The sequence below is a fragment of the Mytilus californianus genome, unplaced genomic scaffold, assembly GCF_021869535.1.
Source record: "Mytilus californianus isolate M0D057914Y unplaced genomic scaffold, xbMytCali1.0.p SCAF_6, whole genome shotgun sequence".
In the NCBI taxonomy this organism is placed as follows: Eukaryota; Metazoa; Mollusca; class Bivalvia; order Mytilida; family Mytilidae; genus Mytilus; species Mytilus californianus.
The window spans coordinates 108,434,513-108,459,370 of record NW_026262712.1 but is presented as its reverse complement, the minus strand read 5'-3'; the positions used below and the strand labels follow the sequence as shown (position 1 = coordinate 108,459,370).

At 31.1% G+C, this 24,858-nt stretch overlaps 1 protein-coding gene across 2 annotated transcripts in view; it reads right to left on the bottom strand.

Annotated features, from left to right (window-relative positions):
• Nucleotides 1-24,858, bottom strand: part of LOC127704275 (serine/threonine-protein kinase 38-like) — a 65,031-nt gene that overhangs the window by 32,169 nt on the left and 8,004 nt on the right. The window contains exons 1-2 of one of the 2 annotated variants that reach the window (XM_052208269.1): nt 22,396-22,483; nt 17,465-17,607 (exon numbers count right to left, since the gene is read on the bottom strand). In XM_052208269.1, the coding sequence (XP_052064229.1) occupies nt 17,465-17,607; nt 22,396-22,422 (170 nt within the window). In that variant the 5' untranslated portion in view covers nt 22,423-22,483. Of the gene's footprint in view, nt 1-17,464; nt 17,608-22,395; nt 22,484-24,858 lie in introns of those variants that run through there. The other variant, XM_052208270.1, reaches the window with a different exon arrangement.

The following is a 24,858-nucleotide window of genomic DNA, read 5'->3' as shown; positions in this document are numbered from 1 at the left end:
AAATTCAACTTGATCTGTGTTTTATCAGTGGAAGTCAAATTTAAATATTGCATTGTATAAAGCATTGATTGTAGTTGATTCAACTATAATCATGGACAAAAGAAGATAACTTCAATTTTAAAAATTACTTGATATTTAGAAGAAAATAAAAAATTTGCGTTTTCCATTTATTAAGGGGCATAAGTCTAGAACAGTTAAAGTGACGCCACCAAAATTCAAACTTGATCTGTGTTTTGTGGTAATAAGCATTGTGTATAAGTTTAATAACATTTGGTTGAGGCAAACTTAAGTTAGATAAGAAACTAAAAATTTTGCAATTTTTCCATTTATAAAGGGGCATAACTCTAGAACGGTTAAAGTGATGCCACCAAAATTCAAACTTGATATGTGTTTTGTGGTAATAAGCATTGTGTATAAGTTTCATAACATTTGGTTGAGGCAAACTCAAGTTAGAGAACGGAAACCAATTTTGGGACGTACATACAGACGGACAAGGGTAAAACTTAATGCCCCCACCGCTACGGGCCTGAATTCCTAACATGATAAAACCTCTTCACAAATCCTGGATTTTGATTGGTGCCCTCTAGAAGAGGTGACCAATCAGCAATCAGCTCAATTTTATCGAGATAAGTTAATCCTGAGGTAATTCAAAATAAATGATTGAAGGTTTTCATTGTCAATGCATTCAGGTGTTAATGAAGTCATCGTAGGTCAGCGGAATATAACGACTGAATCATTTGGGTTAAACAGAATCTTTCATTTATACAAAGGGCAATATTCAATAATAGGGGACCCTAATGGAGCTTCATATATAAGTGCAGACTTTTTACAAGGCCAACCCATCGCCTTATTTCAAAATCCTGGATCCACACCTGCCAGCAAAATAATTTTTTTTATTTGTTCTTTCTATTCCATGTTCTGATTATCAAACTTTTATATCACTGCTCTATTAATTAACCTAGGGTCACTGAGAACAATCAACAAAGATATTACACACACCTGTTCCTATTTATCTTTACCTATAATCTAATAAAGGCTTCATCAGGTTAATGTACAGAACATCCTCATATCAACCATTTAATGTAAACAATACAACATCTGACCACCTTTACACAGTTGTAATACAATGTTACTTCATCATGATGGCATTATCAATTGCCTTTCAACTTTATAAATATAGTCTTGAAATACATCACAACTTAATATCATTTTATCAGATAGAAGATCATATAAAACAATCAATTTTTGTTTACGTCTATGATTGAACATATGAAATAAATAGGTTGATTTTTTTGCAATTGCTAATGTACAACCCTAGAAAAATAGTTGGGATGAATTTTTGTAACTGCTATTGAATAACATATCAGACACAGTCTAGCTGCAATTTTTTTGTCCTTGAAATAATTTCTGGCCTTGTTAGTAGCCAAATTGTCTCAGCTCTATATCATTATTAATAAAAATTACAAAACAGTTAAAATCTCATGTAAACAGTAAACAAACATAAAAATCTTCATTCTGTTTCAAAAGAACCAACACCTTAGTGATGTTTTACATCACAGATCAAATTTAATCACGGTTCAAGGCAACATTAATTTGCATGGAAAGACAATTTCAGTTATATGTTGTTAAAATATTAATTCAAAGCCATAAAAGTTGATTCTTCATGGAAATATAATTGCAATAAAGTTGTTTATTGAAAGAGATATTGATAAATATATTTCTGAGTATAAACAAAATATATACAATGAACTATAAAATTATGCAATCAAACCATTTTCTAATAAAACTTTGATCAATTACCCTTATTTAATTTAAGATCTATAGAAAACCATGCAAGGAAATTCAACTATAACAGGGTATATTATTGACATAAGTGAGTTTAATCTTATGTATACACATTACCGGTAACATGTCAACAAAATGTTCCAGACAGTATTGGGTAACCATACCTTTATGCTCTAAAAGTTCAGTTAAAACATTATCAGTATTGTCCTTTGCATGTATACATATCATGCTAATAGTATTCTACACTAAAATAAGATTCACCAGGAATGGCCCAGAGTTCCTCAATCAGGGTACTTAGAGCTTAGGAACATATTATTAATTCACTGTTTGTTAATTTCAATGTTGGTAACAAGTTCTAGTCTCTGTTCTTAAATTTAAATTAAACAATAATTACAGTGGATTCTTTTTATTTGTGAGATACTATTTTCCATAGATTTTGTGGGTATTAGCTAATCCTCAAATTCTGACGAAAAGACAACTCCTTCAGGCGGATTGGACCACTATTTGTTAAAAACTCTTGCTAACATATTGAGGCATGGTGCCCTGGAGTTGGGCCACAAACTTCTCCCTTGTGGGTATTCATTGGTGGAGGAAATCCTTAAAAGGCACTAAGGCTTTGCCGGGTACTCTTTACAGGATATTCATAAACTGATCAAGGTTGATTTGGACAAGAGGTTCACTTTGATAAGGGACACAGACAGTGATTGTTGGAAAATAAGGGCTAACCAGGGGCTTTTCTAAGTTATAAGTTCTATAGAGACTAATGCTTAGATAATCCTTAAGGATGGCAAATGATACATGGAATTAAACAGATGCAACATTTAAACAGGAAATAGTGATTGATATACTCAAATGCAGAATGACCTCTTTTGACTGATAATCAATACAATAGTAAAACAAAGGATATGGGTATCCATCCATGACACAAAATCAGTAAATGCACAGCAAAAAAAAACACAAAAAGCAAAGGATCAGCACTTTTATTACTGTTCTCCATCTCAAAGTCACAAAGAGGCCTTCAACACGGAGCAAAAAACTCTCACCTCACAGTGAAGTGAAAGTTAAAGGGCCACTAGCACTAGCTTGAGAGGAATTCTTTTGCAAAAAGGTTATTGCTTCCCTTAATGCACACAAAATTTGATGACTCTTGCTTATTCCATATGGTATTTTTTTTTAAATCTTGCATTGAAACTATATAACCCATATGCTCAAGTCTAGGTATATCTGACAAGAAGTAACAACAGTAATAAAGTATGTAGTAACATACAGGAATTAACCTAAATGCACATTTGGTTACTGTTGGTTTAACATTTAGAAAATCAATATGTACTTCACATTTTGAAAGGTATGCTTTTAATACTCTTAACTACCTTATAAATTACATGTATTATGACTTGCAAAAAAATCTTTTTAAAACTACTTGAATCTGAAGTGTAACCCAATAAACCTAATTTTTTTCTTGATATTCACATGACTTTTAACATGGATATTAATATAAATCCATATAAAGTGTGAACATTGAGTATACTGATGAATAAAAATCATTCAATGTTCATTTCAAATTCCTCAAGATTTAACATTTCAAAACAATTAAATATATATATATATATATAGGTAAACATGTCATTAGTTCTTTTTATAAACAAATCTGATGACTTCGTGTTTCCACTTTATCTAATATCCTTGTAAAAAAAATCACGAAACAAGTCCATTATAGTTCAAATTCATGAATATTTATTTGGGAGTAGTGATGCATACTAAAAAGATCTGAATCTATTTATTACTAGTATTCGTAACTTGTGCGTAGTATAAAAAACATTTATAAAAAACCTTATAAAGCATTTTCTAAAAACTCTATTCAAAATAAATTGTCAATTTCTAATTTGTCTGTGCATAACCAATAATTTAACTTGAAATATAACACCACAAAGACACCAGGAAATAATTTAAAACTGTCCTATTTCTTGACTAATATTGTCCCATTTCTTGCTCTGCACTTCTAAAATACCTAGTAACAAAAATATAATCTTTTTCTTTCAATAACAATTTTTTGCAAGGAAAAACTCCACCTTTTCAGATGACAAAGTCCATGTTTGATATGGAAAACCCATAATTCAATCTAATTAAAATATAAAATTGGAAGACCACATCTACACATGATATTTTGGGGACAAAATTTTTGTGATTAAAATAAACAAAAAACAAAAACAATGTGTGTAAAAGTTTAATCCCTCTAAAATCATGGCTTACAAATTGTGACTTGGATGGAGAGTTGTCTCATTGGCACTCATACCACATCTTCTTATATCAATTTAATAGTAGGCGTTTAGCTTGCTAATTACTGAAGGTCAAATGCTGACCTATGTGACACTATTGTGTTGCTGAGTTGCTGTCTCATTGACAAGTACTCCACACTTTACCTTCTGCAATGAGACAATAATGTTCAAACAATGGTGAAAGCAACAACAACCAACAAGTCAATGTTTACAACACTTGTAATGTGGTTAGAATACACCTGCAACAGAAACTGAGCACTTTACCATTGAAAATTTACTTTATTCTTTAACATTTGGCTTATTTACCTGCATTTCTTTAACATTTGGCTTATTTACCTGCATTTCTTTAACATCTGGCTTATTTACCACTGGAGATTTACTTTATGCTGCATTTCTTTAACATTTGGCTTATTTACCACTGGAGATTTACTTTATGCTGCATTTCTTTGACATTTGACTTATTTACTACTGGAGATTTACTTTATATTGCATTTCTTTAACATTTGGCTTATTTACCTGCATTTCTTTAACATTTGGCTTATTTACCTGCATTTCTTTAACATTTGGCTTATTTACCACTGGAGATTTACTTTATGTTGCATTTCTTTGACATTTGGCTTAATCAATAAACTCATCATAGATACCAGGATCAAAATTTTGTATGCCAGACATGTGTTTCGTCTACAAAAGACTCATCAGACATGTCAGAACAGTCATTGAATCAAAAAAGTAAAAATAGGCCAAATAAAGTACACCATACTGGCTTAAACAATGCCATAAAACCCATATTGATTTAATTTGATATTTGGTGTTTTAACGCCACTTTTAAGCACTGTTTTTGGGCTATTTCGTGGCAGCCAGTTTTTATTGGTGGAGGAAGCCGGAGTGCCCAGAGAAAACCACCAACCTTCGATAGGAAAACTGACAATCCTAGTCAATTAAGATTGGAGTCGAGTGCACCCGCACGAGCGGGGTTCAAACTCACAACCTCAGTGTTGACTGGCTAATGATTTAAAACCAATATTGAAGAGTCAGCTATAAAAGGCCCAAATATGGCAAAATGTGAAACAGTTCAAAAGATGGAAACCAACAACCTGATTTATGACAAAACAATAAACAAAAAATGTGGATAGTGTCCACATGTGGACACAGATGATGCCCCTGCTTGCATATCATACAGTTATAAAGGGACATAACTGAAGAACGGTAAAAGTGGCGCTACCCAAATTTGAACTTGATCTGAGTTTTGTGGTAATAAGCATTGTGTGCAAGTCTCATAACAATTGGTTGAGGCTAACTTAAGTAGAGAACAGAAACTAAAAATTCAGCAATTTTTCTATTTGTAAACACGCATAACTCTAAAACGGTTGTGTATAAGTTTTAATACATTTGGTTGAGACAAACTAAAGTTAGTGAACAGAAACGAAAAATTCAGCAATTTTTATGTGTATAAAGGGACATAAGGGTATAAGTTTCATAACATTTGGTTGAGGCAAACTTAAGTTAGAGAACGGAAACTAAAAATTTTGCAATTTTTCCATTTATAAAGGGCATAACTCTAGAATGGTTAAAGTGACGCCACCAAAATTCAAACTTGATCTGTGTTTTATGGTAATAAGCAGTGTGTATAAGTTTCATAACAATTGGATAAGGCAAACTTAAGTTAGAGAACAGAACTATAAATTTTGCAATTTTTCCATTGTTAAGGGGCATAACTCTAGAACGGTTAGAGTGATGCCAGCAAAATTCAAACTTGATCTGTGTTTTGTAGTAATAAGCATTGTGTATAAGTTCATAACATTTGGTTGAGTCAAACTTAAGTTATAGAATGGAAACTAAAAATTTTGCAATTTTTCCATTTATAAAGGGGCATAACCCTTCCCTAGATCTTCCATCAATTTCTTCATTTTCCATCAACACTTGGACAACTGATGGAAAGTTGATGGTACTTGATGGAATTCCATCCTAAACCAAAAAAATCCATCAAAGGATGATGGAAATTAGGAATTTTATTTCCATCCGCATTCTTTTGATGGAAAATTTGATGGCATCTTTAACCCCTGATGGAAAATTGGATGGCATTTTTACCCTCTGATGGAAAATATGATGGCATTTATTCCACCTGATGGAAAATAGGATGGAAATGAAGGAAGTTTGATGGAAATTGGACTTAAACATTTTCTTTGATGGAAAGTGAGATGGAATTTGGACTTAGAATATTTTGTTGATGGAAAGTGTGATGGTATTTAAACTCTGTCATTTTGCTTGATGGAAAAAAACTTAGAAAATTTCAGCATAATTGTGTCTGAAAATTTAACATCCCTTACTGAGGTAAAAAGTTTTCTATTATATTGGAGCAAACATATTTGTTTACAAGAAGTACTAGCAAGAAAGTTACATGTTGTTGCAGCTGTAACCTGTAACATAATCTCTCAATGTTACTGAAATAATATTTGTTCGTGAGAAAGTTGCAGTATTTTTCTGCAATGTTGCAAGAAAGAGTTTGTTTGCTAGAAAGTTGCAACAAACAATTTCCTAAACTGTGCAATACCTTGTATATATCTTGTAACAGGAAAGGATTTCAAGAATACTTTGGTTTTTATTTCAACCAGTGTAAACTTATTAAATGTGACATATTATTTTTTGTTAAAATTACTTTTTGTCACTATTTATAATAATAATGACTGTTCTGTAACCAATATTTTTATTTTTACATTTTCCATCAAATGATGCATACACCCCTTGCAGAAATAAATCCTGACAACTTTTATAATAAGGATATCTCAAGATTATCCTGGATATCCTGAAAATATCCTGTTAGGCTATAAGTCCTTTTTGTAGGAAAAAACTTAATGGGAGAATTCCAGAAAATGTCAGGACTTTCAAATCAAGCAGCTTAAAACTGGGGGAATTCTCAGGATATCTCAAGATTTTCAAAAATCATATTATATAAACCAGAATATATCAGGACTTTGCAATCATCATTCATCCAACTTTCAGGACATTTACAAATTCTATCTGAATGGAAAAAAAAAGGCCTGGATGATTCCTGGTATTGGGACTTAAGAAAAAATATAATTTGTATTACAAATTCAACCAAATAAAAAAGAAAATCTTTGGGACTGAAATTAACTATTGTTTGTTAAATATATATATATTCACATTCACATGAAGATACAGTGTTCTAGCTAGGATTTAAAAAGGGCAGGGTGCTCTAGTCAGAAAAATGACAATTTTATTTGTAAAATGTCATTGAAAAAAGGGCAATTAAACTAAAATAAAACTCAGGCACTAAGGTAAAATCAAGTTTCAGTTGAAGGGGAGTAATAAAATTCTATACTTTTGGCACAATTTTTTATGTTTAGCTTTAAAAATCTCGGGTCATTAATAGTGACTAATAACACATTCACACTGCAGCTGAATTTATTTATTTAGTGGCTTTTGAGTTTCATATAAGTTAACCTGTTAGTTACTTTTTTTTTATCTTTATTAACCTCATCTTTAGGATCTTATGCAAACTTACTGTACAGCAATTTGAATTATTATTTTAATGCACTTGATAGAGCAATGAATGGAGGTAAAGATGAAAAAAACAATTTTCAAAATATTTATATTCTAAGTGTTTTCAGGTTAAAAATAATTAAAAGAAATATTCTAATATGCATTTGCATTCAATTTGTTTTATATTTATTTAATTACGAAAAAAAACATAAATAAACGGAATATATTGTGAAAAGGTGATAAAAAAAGGGGAAGTAACTCATTTTTTTTGGCAACCATTTTTGAAATAGACAAATTGTTTTTGACATAAAGCAAAGATAATTGGTGTTTAATTAACAATGTGTTTGACACCAAAGCTGTCAGGTGAAGCCATGCACTTAATGGGTCACTTAATTTTACAGTTTACATAGCTAGTTGAACTTCCTGTTCATGGAAGAATTACGAATTTCAGTTTGACCGTATTTCAAAGTAAGAAAAATGCCGAGATTTTCGCGATATAAACGACAGGGAACTCGAGAAATGCCAACGGCTGTTTTGCCAGACAAGCTGGGGCGTTTCTGATTTTCTCCTAAGTTCACATTGGTTTCTCAACTTGTGTAAAATGTAAACAAATCATGACCACGTGTTTTTTGTAATTGTACTGAACAGTTCGACCCTAGAAAATACCGTTCTAGATAATGCGGCCAATAGTTCATCCGCATGCACCCTGTGCCGATTAAATTAACGTTGTTTTTTTCTTTTATTTAAAACTGGCCAGTTGTAATATTTTTATGCGACACCCTTGATCTATTTTCATAATACCGGTACGGGAACGGATCAACTTCTGGTCGATATAATATGGGGCGAGATTGTCACTTCGACGTTAGCGCACTTGAGAAACACGTCATCAAAATGTGATTACGCTGATATGGAGATCAAACTTGAAAATCCGATGCTGGAAAATCCGATGCAGATGTTTTCAGATAAGTGCATTAGAAATTTAATTCAACATGTGTATATTATGATTATAAATTATAATTCATTGAAGAACTATGATTTTTTTATTGTTTTTATTTGAGCAAATCAACATCAGAAAGTCTGAAATCATAAACTGAAAATTATATTTATTTTTAACACGAGTTTTTGACAATGAATAATCTTGTTGTCACATAACAGGCATAACTGGTAGACATGTAAAAAAATATTGAGTTGTGTGAATGGTTATTTGGTGAAAATAATAAGTCGCCGGTTTTTAATCTTCAGGGGATAAAAAAGGGGGAGGGTAATTAATTTGTTTCCAAATGGCTTCCAATGTACTGTATAAACATGCAATAATATTTCTATTGAATTTATTGCTTCAAAACGTCTTGAACAATTGGTTCTTTGTGGATTTTTTTTTTTACTTTTAGGGGATTTAATGATTTTAAAATGGAGCTGCCAATTTTGATATAGTAAACAGATTGCATGCAGATTCCAGTTACCTTTACTCAGCAATACTAGTTGGAAGTACAGAGACAGCAAATTTAATTACAGAATGGAGAAGAACTTAACATGTATCCTTTATATCTGATTTTTATTAAGCCTAAATTAATATATTGTTTGTTTCCCCAATCCGACACCGCCAAGCCAGGTGTGGGTATATAGGTAGGTAGGGAAATAATTTTATTTTTTTCCAAAAAGCTGGAACAATATTGGTCGATCTGGCAAGCCTGAAAATTGGAACTGAATAAAATAATATTTGACTTAGTTTTGACAATAAAATTTTATGAGTCGGACCCGTTTTTGCAGGGTCGGTAGGGATTGGGGAAACAGACAATATTTTATTTTAGGCCTAATATAATATTTGAAACTGAACAGCGAGCATCGTTAAGCCATGGTGAACAATGTGTATCTAAATACAATTATTGAATTAAGACAATGAAATGCTTAAGGGTATTAGTGAACATGAGGAGGAGGGGATGGGGTTGGGAACCATTTTGATAATTTTGGTAATTTAACAATCTAAGCAGCCATTAAAAATGGCCAACAAGTTTGCAAGTAGTAAGTACTAGTATCTAATTTTGATGGGAGTTTAAGGATCTGACATTAAAATAAATACATGTCAATTTTTTTTAATGGGAACTTGACAGCCATTTAAATAAATTATCAAACACAGTTATCGGGAAGGACGTCCCCCTTGCACCAATTGCCCTTTTTCGACCAGAAATGGTGCATAGAGTGACAAATGTAAGCGCCCACGTGGCACACGATATTTTCCACTCCATTATGAAACATTTGATATCGTAAAATGGATTTCCGATTGTGTTTCGTGTCGCCATGTGTATGTACAAAACTGTGTAGTGCTATCGCCAATGATAGGAGCACCGTCTATATATATTTTTGGGACGTCTCGGGTGTAAACATATTTTGGATTATATCTTTTGGTAAGTACAATGTATTAGAATTTCCACAATTTTGAATATATGTGCATGCTCTTTTAGTTCAAAGTAGTGACATTTAAAGTGTTTTATTAACTTTTAAGAGTCAAGAAAAAAAGAAGGTCATAGATTTATAAAAAGTATTAATAAAGAAGATGTGGTATGCTTGCCAATGAGACAACTCTCCACAAGAGACCAAATGACACAAAAAATATGCATATACATATCATAAAATTGTGTAGGACATGAGTCATATTTTGTATCATTTTAAAACATTATTTGTTTTATAAAATAGTACTTCTGAAAAAGTAATTTTGCTATAAAATTAGAGATATGTGGTGTGACTGACAATATGACATTTATATATCCACAAATGGTAAAATAATATATCTTTATATATACATGTATAGTATATACACTACCCACCAAAAGTATGATATAAAACATGGGCAAGACCCATTATGTTATAGTACAATGATTAAGAAAAACAAATATTAAACAAAAAAGAAAGGACAACCTCTTTATTTCTAGGAACAGTCACTTATTATAATGATGATAATTTAGTACTGACATGAGGTTTAATGTATTGTACAGTTATATATCAGCTGCTGAACCAGGGTGGTGGTGGTGGCAATTAAGTCAACATTAGGAGTAAGACTTATAAAACTTCTATTTAATAAGTTATGTAGCTCTAAAGCTCAGAAAGGGGGGGCCCACTTTCCTAAATCCACCTCTGAATATTAAATTTCTAGAAGGATTTGACACTCTTAGAAATTGACCCTGCAAGTGACACATTAATACAAATCTTTTCAAAAAGTGTTATTTTCATTTGATAATTTCAGAATTGACAACAAATGTAACTAACTAACTTTATATCTGTACAATGTTAACTTATTCTTTTATATGCTAGATTCTTTTACTTTTATTTTGCAGAATTTGCCATCAACTAATTCAACTTTAAGGACAGCGAGTTCAATGGGACACTGAACGAAAAGATACACACATGTAACAGGACTACCTATAGACGACAGAGAACAAATATTGTTTTATTAAATCACAGAAAATGCCATAAATGGAAAGATTTTCTAAAGACATTCTCCTTACTCATCCATCAAATTCCATCTGATGGTCAATTCTCCATCAAGTTTCCATGCATTTTACATGTAATGGAAATATTCCATTGGTTTTCCATCTGATAGCAAAATTACCATCAGTTTTCCATCAGATGGCAAAAATACCATCAATTATCCATCAGATGGCAAAAATACCATCAGATGGAAATTATGCCATCAATTTTCCATCATCATGAACACAAATTCCATCAAACCTTTTCCATCAACCATTTTCCAGCATTGATGGAAAGTTGATGGAAAGTTGTTCCAATACTCCATCAACATGATGGAATGTGATGGCATTTTTTCCATCACAAAATTCCATCATGTTTGATGGAAAATCTAGGGAAGGGAAATTTTTACTCTAGAACGGTTAAAGTGATGCCACCAAAATTCAAACTTGATCTGTGTTTTGTGGTAATAAGCATTGTGTATAAGTTTCATAACATTTGGTTGAGGCAAACTCAAGTTAGGGAACGGAAACCAATTTTGGGACGTACTTACGTACGTTCAGACGGACAAGGATAAAACTTAATGCCCCCACCGCTACGGCGGGGGCATAAAAACAAAAATAACATACAGCAACAAAACAAAACCAATGAATTACAGGGTTCTGAGTTGGAACAGGTACATAAAGAATGTGTTGGGCTTAAAAATGTTTGTGACTTGTAAGTGTTCAACGCTTCCTTAACCTGGGACAGTGGTGTAACAGCACAATATAAGCAAACTGTAAAAATAAGTAAGAAATGGTTTTACTCATCAGATTGGCAAGTAGCATAGTTCACTTGAACTGTACATTGTTTAACTGATTGTGTAAGACCCTCATTAGATGCCCTGTAGTACAATGTACATGTAGTAGATTATCATCGCCATAATAATTATTTCTCTGTGGATTTTTGTTTAATTTTAATATTATGAATTTTTAATATTTTAATTATAATTATTAACAATCTTTCTAGACTTTCAGTGATTGCATATAAAGTTAAAATATTGTATAAACACTTTGTCTATTGTTGAAGACAGTATGTAATTGCCCTCTATGATTTCTGTAATTTTTTTCTCTGGTTGCTGTATATAGACATATAACCCATATCTACTTTTATTCATGAATATCAATCTGATTAATTATTTGATCTTCAAAATGTGCTGAAAAGACATTGAAGCTTTCCAACTCCCACCTTGACTTATCAATAATAAAAAAGTTTTAACTTAAAAAGTAAGAATAAGAAGGACTGTAAGAAAGTTTTTTTCTCTTGACTAAAACCACATTTAAATAGAAATAATTATCAATATTAATTAGTCATCTGACAAAGAAAGCAATCCAACAAGTAAAGTGAAACAGACAAGTATAGACCGTCTTACAGTCTCAGACCATGGACAAAGAACAGCAAATATTACATGGACTACTACTAATACAGTTCAAGGCTAACTTTAATAAAGCCACAGGATTTCATTGCTAACTAACAGCATCATCTCTGATCCCATTTACTTCATCTAAATCTCCTTTAACATCACAAGAGGGAAAGAAATGTATAATGATCACTTGATAAGATCTCACAGGCATTACCAACATTAGATCAGCAAGAGACAAATAAAATCTCAATAACTTTATATTGCTTTTAAACATAAAGAGATTTTACTGATTAATGCTAGTACTTTTTGATGAAATTCTAAGTAGAACATCTTGAAAAAAAGACCAAAAGATTTGATGCAAAAGGACACATCTACTGTCCACTATACAGCAAACAGACAAGTGATCTTTACAGTATCATACATATTTTCTGATATCATAATAGTTATAGCAGATGCCATATAGAAGTTCGCTAAATCATTCTGTCATTCATGCACAGAAAATATGAGCTACCAGTAAAAACATCAGATTGTTGATTATTGACAAGATCAGATAAGTATCATATCAATTTCTATGAAAGCCATCCAGGTACTTTTATATACTATAGGATCTGAGATTAGAGGAAGATTTATTCCCCACCACAGCATGTATATATTGTAAAAACAATTACATAGTACATATAACTACACACATGATTGATGGCCATTCCTTTTGATCTTTTTCTTTGTATACTAAATGGGCTATAATGGAAATATACATCACTTCCTAATTGCCAGTAAAAGTTACAAATTTTTCAGAATAAAAGATGAAGTTTACTTAATCACAGGATCATACAAATCAGTTGAATGGTACCTGTTTTCATGGTTTTATACATTTTCACCTGCAATAAAATTTGTCATTATAGAGATGTATTGCAAAAGCAACAGTCTCCATTTGGACATATATGTGTATTTCAAATCTATGTTTGTAATTGAACTTAAAAATAATAATAAAATAAATGAATAATGTGTCCATGGGACACAGACTATGCATATAACATTATAAAGGGGCATAACTTCAGAATGGTAAAACTGATGCCACCCAAATTCGAACTTGATCTGTGTTTTGTAGTAATAAGCATTGTGTATAAGTTCCATAACATTTGGTTGAGGCAAACTAAAGTTAGAGAACGAAAAAAATGTACGGACAGACAAGGGTAACAGTTAATGCCCCCTTCGCCTATAGGCGGGGGAATAAAAAACTTAAAAAACATGCTTAATCATACATTTCTAACAAGAGTTCCCAAATCTCATACAATCAAATATGTAACTGAATGTCACCTTGGCAATGGGACCATTCAATGGTCCATCTGTTACATCACATATTATCTACACAGGATCACTACTGCTGTTTAAAGGTTTAAAAGTAGGAACATAGGGACTCTTGTTACAAAAACAACTGTATCATATGAATGAGTAAACTCATAGAATAGCTTTGTCAGCATTTAATACTTCAGAAATGAAACCAAAAGAAAATTTGCTTTCTACGTTGTAAAATTGGATTTTAAAAATTTTATATCCACTTTCATCAAAATAGCAAATTGTATGAACTGCAGTTACTGTAAATTCAAAAATCAACATGTGCATACAATAAAAATAATAAAATTACTAAACAACAGATGAAATACAAAGCAATTACTGCTATCAGAATTAAATTAAATTTCTCTATGTTATGCTAAAATTAGATCATTAAAAATTCATGTGGTTTATCTAAAACTACATTTATGTGTTTACAACATTAAGCCAATATGGGTTAATTTTGTTAAAAACCATGTATTACAAGGCAGATTTTTTAGATAGTCTATGTAAATTTGTACTAGACTCCAGGCAATTTAGAGCATAGAGCTTGATATATTGTATAGAACTTAGTCTTTTGTTCAATACTATAGCTTATCATGTTAACCTCTAGATGTCTTTAGGTTATTTGTGTTGATGGGTTGCTGTTTCAGGAACGTATATCCAACATCTTCTTTTATCTTAATATTTAGTAAAAATACTTAAATTTAAGGTACCGGGGCTCTTTTCATAAACGATCTTATGATTAAAAATGATCTTAAGTTATGCTGAAATGTCCAGGACCAACAAGTTTTTTCTTGTAATATTTTTAAAGAAAATAGTCACAGAAATCTTGAGATTTGAGCCAGTGATTGAGACAAAATTATTCAAATGATAACATGATAACATGAACAGTATATTTACTGAAATTGCACCAACAAAATATCTAAAACTATAACATTTTGCAAGTGTCAAATTCTCAAATTACGAGTTCGAAAATTCTATTGCCCTCTATTGTGTTGAAGGGTTACTTTATAAGTCGTAAACTTCATATCTTTATTTCATATCGTGAACAACAGCACATTAACAGAATAACATATATAAAAACACAAGGAAATAACAAATATATATTAATTTTTTATCTGTTCAACAATCTAAACATGTTTTGTATAGTTTTAAAGCAAGACAATAAAATTAAACTTAATATTACTCAAACTGAGGATACTTGTAACTGTTCCCTTTGAATTTTGACATAAAACACATGTCATGGAGACAAATTACAATACAAATGTGTAGTAAAGTGGACTCTGTCATTCATTAGGTAATACAAAGTTAAGAGTGGAGGTTTGATGACAGACCAGATCTGTTTAACATGTATTATGGCACACAGACTAATTTGTCACAAAAATACCAACATCAAATTTAAAGTTTTATTTACAGGGTTATTAAAACTTGTTTTAATATCCTGTCTTTATAAAGATTTATGTAAATTTTACATGAAAAGACTAGTATAATTGGCTTTATTTGATTCTTCATACAAAGCTATTTTACTTTTTATGCAAGACTTGATAATACAACAAGAGGTCCATGTCAGTTCTCATGTAGTGGTACATGTATAAAATCATTCAGCTAATTCCTTTTTTTTAAAGGATCTTAAATATGTGTAAAATATAATTGTACAGACATGGACCTACTGTTATATCATCAAGTCTTGCATAAAAAATAAAATAGCTTTGTATGAAGAAATCACATCAACATCACTTATACTAATCTTTCTGTGTTAAAACTATTGTCAGGCTAAAAGTCAAAACATAATATTCATTTTAACTTTTAAAATTGAAGAAAAGCAATTCCATTTCATTTCAAAATAACCTTAACTTAATCATAACACTAGCTTGGCACATCTTTTCAACAAATAGATAGCCGTTTCAAAAATTGTATAAAACATGAAAGCAAAGACAACTTTAGATGTACTTTTAAGACAAATTAAATAGAAATTTAATACGTATGAATCATAAATCCTGGCTCCTTTAAGAACATTATATTGCAGATATGACATTTAACATATGCTAAACAAGAAGTACAGAATGCCCTTGGACTAATAATGCAACTTAAGATTAAGAGAAACAAATTCATGATTAATTTTACGTAAACAGAAAACCCTCAGGAGTTCCTTGTTACCTTTAACTTAAATTATAATTCTAATAAAAGCAATCAAGATTAAAATGTAAAACCAACTAAGCTATATTTATCTACAGTAAAATCTTGTTAAGTGGTGTTTGGTGACTAGTTGTTTAAAGTACTACAAATAATAATGCACATGGTTTCACATGTCAAGTTTTGGAATGTAAAAAAAGTTACCAGAAAAGCCTTGGCATACACCTTCCACTAACATTCTGTCAACTTCCCTGACTAATCATGACTATATCAATGTCCCCAGTAAAACATGCTATAACATTTGACCGTCACTTTATAAGAAATGGATTTCTATCTAGTTTTTTTAAAAGATTTTGTATATCATTATGCTGTTAATTTGAGCAACATGATACCTTTTCAAAATATCCTGTACAATAACACAGAATTGCATGGATGTGTATTTAATATTACAGTCTTCACAGTTAACCACAAGCTCAATAGCTGAGGTTTCTAAAAATACTTTATATAGTTTCTTTTTCTATTCTCAAATTTCAATCCTCGTAAGAGTATATTCAAGAGTCTTAAAGGTGCATATGGTTTTGGCTTCTGGCATAAAGCTTATTGTGATATGACTGAGTGCATCTACCTTATTCATGGCCTTTCGCTCCCAGGATAAATCTCATATAGTAGCTAAAAGATATACTTAAATGATTTTTATCCCATAAGTGCTACTGCAGTCTACAATTTTACTGAAGTGCTAGAGCACCAGCTTACTTGCAATGTATGAAATTTCAATCACAAAATATATTTCAATATAGGTACATACATTGATTGTGCATCGTATCTTATAACCACAATCATGGCCTCTTTTTGAACAATGAAAATAAGTACTTGTGGTTATTGATGTCTAATAAAATACACCTGGCCATCCTAGTCACTGATTAATCAGGTAAAATTATAGTATATAATAACTATATATAGAATACAGAAAATCATTCTCTGAATAACCGATATCTAAAGTTTCTTTATTGTTATCAAAGTACATTTATAGATTGGATTTCCATTTTGGTATCTTTATGTTGATTTTATAGACTTATTTCAGACCTAAAAATACCATCCATATTTTGCTGTTATATTGCCTTATAATATAGGGTAATTCATAAAATAATAAAAATTTCTGTTGTTCTTGGAAGCTTGAAAAGGCAAAGTAAACTGCAGCTCATATCACATCTTCTTTAACTTCATTTAAAGTTAAATGTATGATCATGCCCAAAAGTGATACTTAACATCTAAAATAGCACCGAGTCTGTTATAAGTATAAGTTACGAGAGCAAACAAATGCTAAAAATACTCTATGAGAATTGTTGTACATATTATTTAATGTACCCAACTTAAATAAACGTACAAACATTCATTTATTGGCAATTATTTTGTACTGCCATTATCAAACTTTTTTTCCCATTCTACATGTTCTAGGTATAATTAAATCAATTTTGAAAAGTATTCTCACAAGCGTTACTGTACTTTTTTGTGTAAGATTCTAAAAGGTATGAGTAATCTTTTGTGACCTTTATATTAATATGCTACAGCTTACCTTTTTTCTCGATCTTGGTAAGATTCTATAAGGTTTGAGTAGTAGTTTTCAAGAGTGACCTTTGCCTTGGTTGCTTTATCCCTTGTATGGTTACTGACCACCTGTGATTGTTCTCCTACTGTGGCCATCTTGGAGCGGCGACTCTGGAAAAATAATAATTCATTAAATTTTGTGAACAGCAAAGACCATTTTGTGAAATATTATGTTACTGCTTTGTTAGTGCAATGTTTCACATAACCTACATGTAGTGAATAAAAGAACAACAAAATTTTGAAGATAGATACTGATACTAGTACAGGATCTATCTGGCCTATACAGTGGAATTGTTGATAGGTCATTCTTTAATTTACAGGACTATTGACTTGATAAAAAATTTTCATAAAGGGCCAAATTAACTGTACAAGTCTGAAATACAACAGGTTTAACCGAAAATGCACTTATATTAAACACATTATATGATTTAGTGATACTGTAAAAATAACTGTTTTACTTTAATACCCACCTCTTTTTCATAGGCATTAACTCTTTATTGAACAAGCCCATGGTGTATTTAAAGAAATTAATCTTTGACAACCAGCAATAATACAAGAATAATTCAAGTGATGCATGGACATATTGCTATGATATGTTACAAACAGAACTGACTAATATGAGTTCATATTTTACATCTTGTTACTACATGCAGTTACCAAACAAAAATTCAAACAGTTTCAGTGATACTGTAAATAGCATTACTTTTATACCTTGGAAATTTGTTTACAGGGTGTACAATTTGCATAATTGCACAGTTTCAAAGTACCTGAAGAAAACTGTAAAGGAAAACTCTATCTGTTAATAAGTTTCCCTATACATTATAGCATGGTGTGATCTGTAAAGAAAGTTTACCTTTTGGTTTTCCTGATGAGGGTTTTTAGATGAAAGTTTAATACCTCCTATTCAAATTGGATTATAATTTAGGAATGGATCATAGTTTCAAATCAAGGAATAAAATATAAAACTATATATGGATGTCCGGACTTTTGGCTCTGATGGTTAATCCATAAATACACATCCATTGCAGCAGTAATTGAATGGTTTATTATGATACAAGACAATTACCAACAACAACAGTGGGTTATAGAAAGCATAAATGTTTCGTCAAAGTGTTGATTTTAAAATTTAAATAAGAATGAATAGATTTGTGAAAGGTTGTATTAGCCTCAATTAGGATTAGATTTAATCTAGATTATTTATAAATTTTAATAGCTACAAGTATATGTTTTGGAAATAGGACAGTAAGGACAAATTAGTGCAGATTTGGATCAGAAATTGGGAGTATATTTATATATATATATATATTTATGGAAACATGTCCATATCTCAAGTCACTGCATATCCTGACATGAACAAACATGTTTTTTAAAGTCTACACATAATTCAATTCAAATTGTTATTTTTTATAACAATTCTATGAATATACATCTTTGTGGAGGAGACACTAATTACAAGATGTACTGTAAGTATTCTCCCCAGGGTTTTATATCTCCATAACATGTTGCTATCTGAATAGATTTTACTAATAAAATGTAACAATATTATAAAAGTGCTTGCAATAGTTTTAGGGAAACAGTGCTATATCAAGACCAATGGTGCTATATGAAAGTACTAGGAAGAACACTGACTGTCATTTTTTGCCCCAATAAATTTCTTATCTTCATGCATGTCTACATAAACAGTTCACATTTCCTTTCACTGACAAATATTAAAATACAAATTATATGTGTGTCTTTCTATAAATATGGTCCTTTTTACATCTAAGAACAAAGCTACAAAATGTCTTTGAGTGACCATAATTTTGACAGCAAAATATAAAGAATATCCACATGTGTCAGTTGGTCAACATTTATCTGTCAATTACAGATACTATTTCAGTTAAACAATTGAAGCTGGAACTTGTATATTGTATGAATCACAAGGTCGATGAAAGGTTAAACTGGACTATTTCAAAGTTCAACATCTACACAATGTAAGAATAATACCAAAGCTGAATTCCATACTTCAAATCACATGTTTTAAGAAAATCATAAATTTTAACCTCATAAACAATAAGGCAAATCTTCTTTATAAAATTACTGGTTTTGTTAGGAAAATTCACTGGCTAACTTCAATGGTAACTCTAAGATTTTGGGAGTTATAAGATAAGAATAAGATAAGAAAACTTTATTTTGATTCGGCATAAGTTAAAAGACACAACACAAGCTCTAAGGAGCTTTTGACCGAACATAAAAACATATACATAACATAAAAACAGTCGAATTTGACATATAAAACAACCTGTTATACGAAGTTAAATCTCACTTACATAGCATGCAATAAAAATTTAGCAACAAAAAAAAAGTTCAATTGTCCTCATCGGTTAACTGCAAATACTGAAGGCTACAAATATGATGAGATCCAAAAACAAATCACTTATATCAAAGGAGCTTTAATCCCCTAAAAATAATCAATTTGCAAATTTGTCAGAGATATTGCTGAAATTAACATAAAGGACATAAATTTTATTAACTCCAATGAAAAACTGTAAGTGTTACATGTGAGAAAGCTTAAACTGTTGATTTTCAATATCATCTATATTCTGAAGGACAAATCCCTAAAAGTAAAAGCAGCATGGAACAGAAATCCTTGCATCTCACTCACATCTAACCAAAATTATTTGGCATTTTCATCTTTAAATGACTGAAATTTTCCAACTTATGATTTGGACTACGAATCTTTAAATATGGCCTTTTTGATATTGGGCACAAAACAGGGGATAAAAAGGAACTCCCCACTTACATAGAAAAGAAGGGACAAAACAACATTTGGTCTCTTCCAATTTTCAAATTAATTTTATTACATGTATATGAAAGGTAGTTAAAAATCTTAAGATACTTTACTCAAGGCCTTAAAGATATATTCTTACAGCAGGACAATTTCAACAATTGTGTACGGTACCTGTATGTGTGTGTGTTTAGGTTTTTTATTTTCTATTTTAACTATTTGTTCGCTACACTTACTTTTTTACACAACAACAAAAATTCTCCCCCTCCCCACTCCACAGCTTCTGGTTTTACAAAATTAAAAGACTACAAGAACCTTTGTTAGAAATAAGCCATAATAATGACATTGTTGAGTTTCAGCAAGAAAAGAAATAAGTCAAGATTTAATCATTTTATACACAAGGCCAATTATGTACTTGTGTCTCTGAACTCTGGTCCTTCTGAGATGGTGTATGTTTATGGGTGTAGTACCATGTAATGTCTAACACCCAACAAACAAAGCAATAAATCTGAACTTATAACAACTTACAAACACTCCAAATCTTTTTTATTTGAACAAAATTAAAGATAAAACAAATCGAATGCTCCATACCTGCTCTTTAGTAAATAACTTTGAGACCAGATCCAAAAGAAATGGTTTATCCATATTCAAATACTAATTTGATATTCGATCTAAATCCATTTTACAAATGGAAATGCATTTCTGTTTGAATTGTAAAACTTGACATTTACATGCACATGAGGAATAAGCAGTAGGTACTTAATGACAAATGGGATTTTATGTTTAAGTAAATGACAAAAATAATACCATCGAGTAAATTACCTTATATACACATTTCTATGCACACGACAAAAATCTTCTTAAAAGATTAAACTTGTCTCTGGCATATGGCCATTTGATATTCTTTTTAAACTTTCTCCATTGTCTTCTCCGATATATCCTGAAGATTTTTTATAACTTTTATTAATATCTAGTCATTTCTAGGTTAATCATATTAACTAATTGATCCACATTAAAAAATGTAATAAGGTCAAGAAATAAAATTTCATATCACCGGCAGGGGAAGGTCTGAGAATAAGATTTTGTTTTTGACTGTCCATGTCAGCAAGCTTTTTTTATAATTTACAAAACTTTTGCATTTTTTTTTAAATTAGTGATTGTTGGCCCTTCAGACAGTTTAATTAGTAAAATTAACAGATTAGGAAATAAAGTTATATTTTGCTTTGTCAGTCTAGCTTCACAATAAGATGTGAAGCAGGGGTTAACTGCTCAAAGATGACTGCACTGTGTTTTTTGTAATTAAATTCAACCCAAATTTTCCAGTCTGTTATACTGATAACTTGGTACATGTATATAAGAAACTGCCTGTCCCTTGAAAGTTTTGATAACTTTTAAGTTGAAGGAAACAAATTAAGAATACAAACAAAAGGTCAAGGTCTAACCACATGATCCCTAGTGATAAGATCTTTCACAACAAAAAGCCAAGAAAATATCAACACCTTGCTGGTAAACTGCATCATTGTAAAGAATTGACTAATAAACAGCTCCATAAGTTCATAATATGTTTATCCAAAAATCATGGAGAGTTGTCATTTTTTGTAGTAGATTTAGTACATGATTTAGTACATATATTGAATAAACAAATAGAATTGAGAATGGAAATGGGGAATGTGTGAAAGAGACAACCACCATTCTTGAAACAAACAACTCTGAAAACCAGTAGCAAAGCAATATATTTGGTAAATAAATCACCACTTTCAATAGTACCTGAACAATTTTTTTATACAAATGTACAAATGCAGTAAATCTTCCAATTTGTTTCAGCATAAATGAAGAAGTGAATTTCTATTTTAAAACACAATTCAAAATAATAAATTGTCTCACATATCTGTAATCTTTTGTATTATGTAGTTTAGTTTGAATTTAATGTGATCTCCTCTATCAAATGTACAATATCTTGTAGGAAACATTGAGTCCAGGTACACTCTCTGTCTCCATTACAAATATATACATTACACCAGACTTGTTTAGGCTCAAATTTAAATTGTTCAAAACGAAAATGTTCATGAATTTAACTATCTGGAATACATGAACAAGTACATTGATTTTTTTTTTGTATTCGACATACATACCTTTAAAAAACATGCCACTCTCTTCATTTAATAGTTTAAAGAGAAAAACGATGTAAAATCCATATATACGCAAAGTCAACCATCCTCTCATTTAAATGTGATAAGACTTTTAATCTTTTGGTTAATACTGACAATTAATACATGTGTGTCCAGGTATTTTTTTGTTGTAATTAGCATGTTGTACCTGTCCAGTTTTTATGATGACATTTGTAATAGAATGTCTGACACTGACTTCCTTGACAAGTTACATCTATACAGACACCTGTCTCTGACCAAACCTACATCACAGTCCACCTAATTAATACATTTATTTCTTTATTGGAAGGTAAAACAAATGTCCCCACACAAAAATTTACAACCAGCAGCAGATTATGACTTTTACTGAATTTTAAAGATGTAGACACAAATTTATTGTAAAGAGCCTAAACCTATATATATTTATATATATTAATCCTCTGAATACCAGAATAAAATGCTTCGCTGAGTGCAGCTTGATACGACCGCAGAGGTTGAACCCTGAACAGTTGGGGCAAATTTGGACACAATATTCAAGCTTGATACTGTCTGAATTTGGATTGTGATCAAATTTTTGACATAATATAGGTTTCTGACACAAAATAAATGTGGTCAAAGATCTTATAAATCCATTGCCAAATACTGTGCAATTGAAGATTTCTTCTTGAAACTTTTCAAAAATTCGAAATTTTAAAAATTTTGAAAAAAAAATATGAATCCCTTAAAAAAATTGGGAAAAATATCCCCCCCCCCAACTTTTTGAAACCCCCCTTGGAGCAATTACCCCAAAACTCAATCCCAGCCTTTCCTTTGTAGTATGGAACCTTGTAGTACAATTTCAGAGAGATCCATACACTTACACACAAGTTATTGTCTGGAAACTAGAAAAATTCGTAAGGGTTCCGCGGAACCCAGTGTCTCGCCTACTTTTTCTGTTAATCGCAGGCTCAACAAAAATGAGGAAGTAAATCAATAAAAATATTCCTCTTGATACTATCTTTTGATTGTAAGAAGCTTCTGTCCAAGTTTGGTAAAAATCCAGGATAGTTTATGAATCTAATAAATGTTTAAAAACTTAAACTGCAGACTGAATGTAATGTTAACTGGAAGAACACAAAATTTGCTTCTAGATACTAGCATTTGATCATAAACAAGCTTCTGTCCAAGTTTGGTACAAATCCAAAATAGAATAAGAAAGTTATTAAAATTTTAAAAACTTTAACCACAGAGCGAATGTGTTGTTTCCTGGCAGAAAATCTAAGTCCATTTAAAAGTAAATTACGGAAAAAATGGATTTATTTTTTTACAAAATTTCCTTCTAGATACTAGCTTTTGATCATAAACAAGCTTCTGTCCAAGTTTGGTACAAATCCAAAATAGTATAAGAAAGTTATTAAAATTTTAAAAACTTTAACCACAGAGTGAATGTGTTGTTTCCTGGCAGAAAATCTAAGTCCATTTAAAAGTAAAATAAGGAAAAAAATGGATTTTCATTTTTACAAAATTTACTTCTGGATACTAGCTTTTGATCATAAACAAGCTTCTGTCCAAGTTTGGTAGAAATCCAGGATAGTTTAAGAAAGTTATTAAAATTTCAAAAACTTTAACCACAGAGTGAATATTTGTTGACGCCGACGCCGCCGCCGACAACGGAATGTAGGATCGCTATGTCTCGCTTTTTCGACTAAAGTCGAAGGCTCGACAAAAATGCTTGTTTTTGGCCCTTTTTTGGCCCCTAATTCCTACATGTTTGGGGCAATTAACCCCAAACTCAATCCCAGTCTTCCCTTTGTTATATGGAACCTTGTGGTACAATGTCAGAGAGATCCATACACTTACACACAAGTTATTGTCTGGAAACTAGAAAAATGTTTGTTTTTGGCCTCTTTTTGGCCCTTAATTCCTAAACTGTTGGCCCCCATAACCCCTAAAATGAATCCCAACCTTCTACTTGTGGTTTTAAATATTGTGGTACAATTTCAGAGCAATCGAAATACTTATACACAAGTTATTATCCTGAAACTAGAAAAATGCTTGTTTTGGGCCCCTAATTCCTAATTGAACCTTCTTAAAAAATTTCATAGAGATCCATTCACTTAAATTAAAGTTATTGTCCGGAAACCAATGTGTCTTCGGACGACGATGCAGACGACAACAACATCATACCATTATACGATCCCCAAAATTTTTTTGCAGTCGTATAAAAATGTCAAATGGTATCTGAGGTGGAATTGAAAAAGTTAAACTTTGTACATGTTGCCAATTCCAAGACCAGTTGAGCTATGAAATAAATGAAACTGAACTGCAAGAGAGTAAAAAATCTGGAGAATAAAATATATCTAATTTAAATGATCAAAATCAAAATGTTTTGAAAATATGATTTCTTTTGTTTGTACGACATAAAAATTGACAAAATATATCTGACTGTTCAATACCAAATAAACTTTA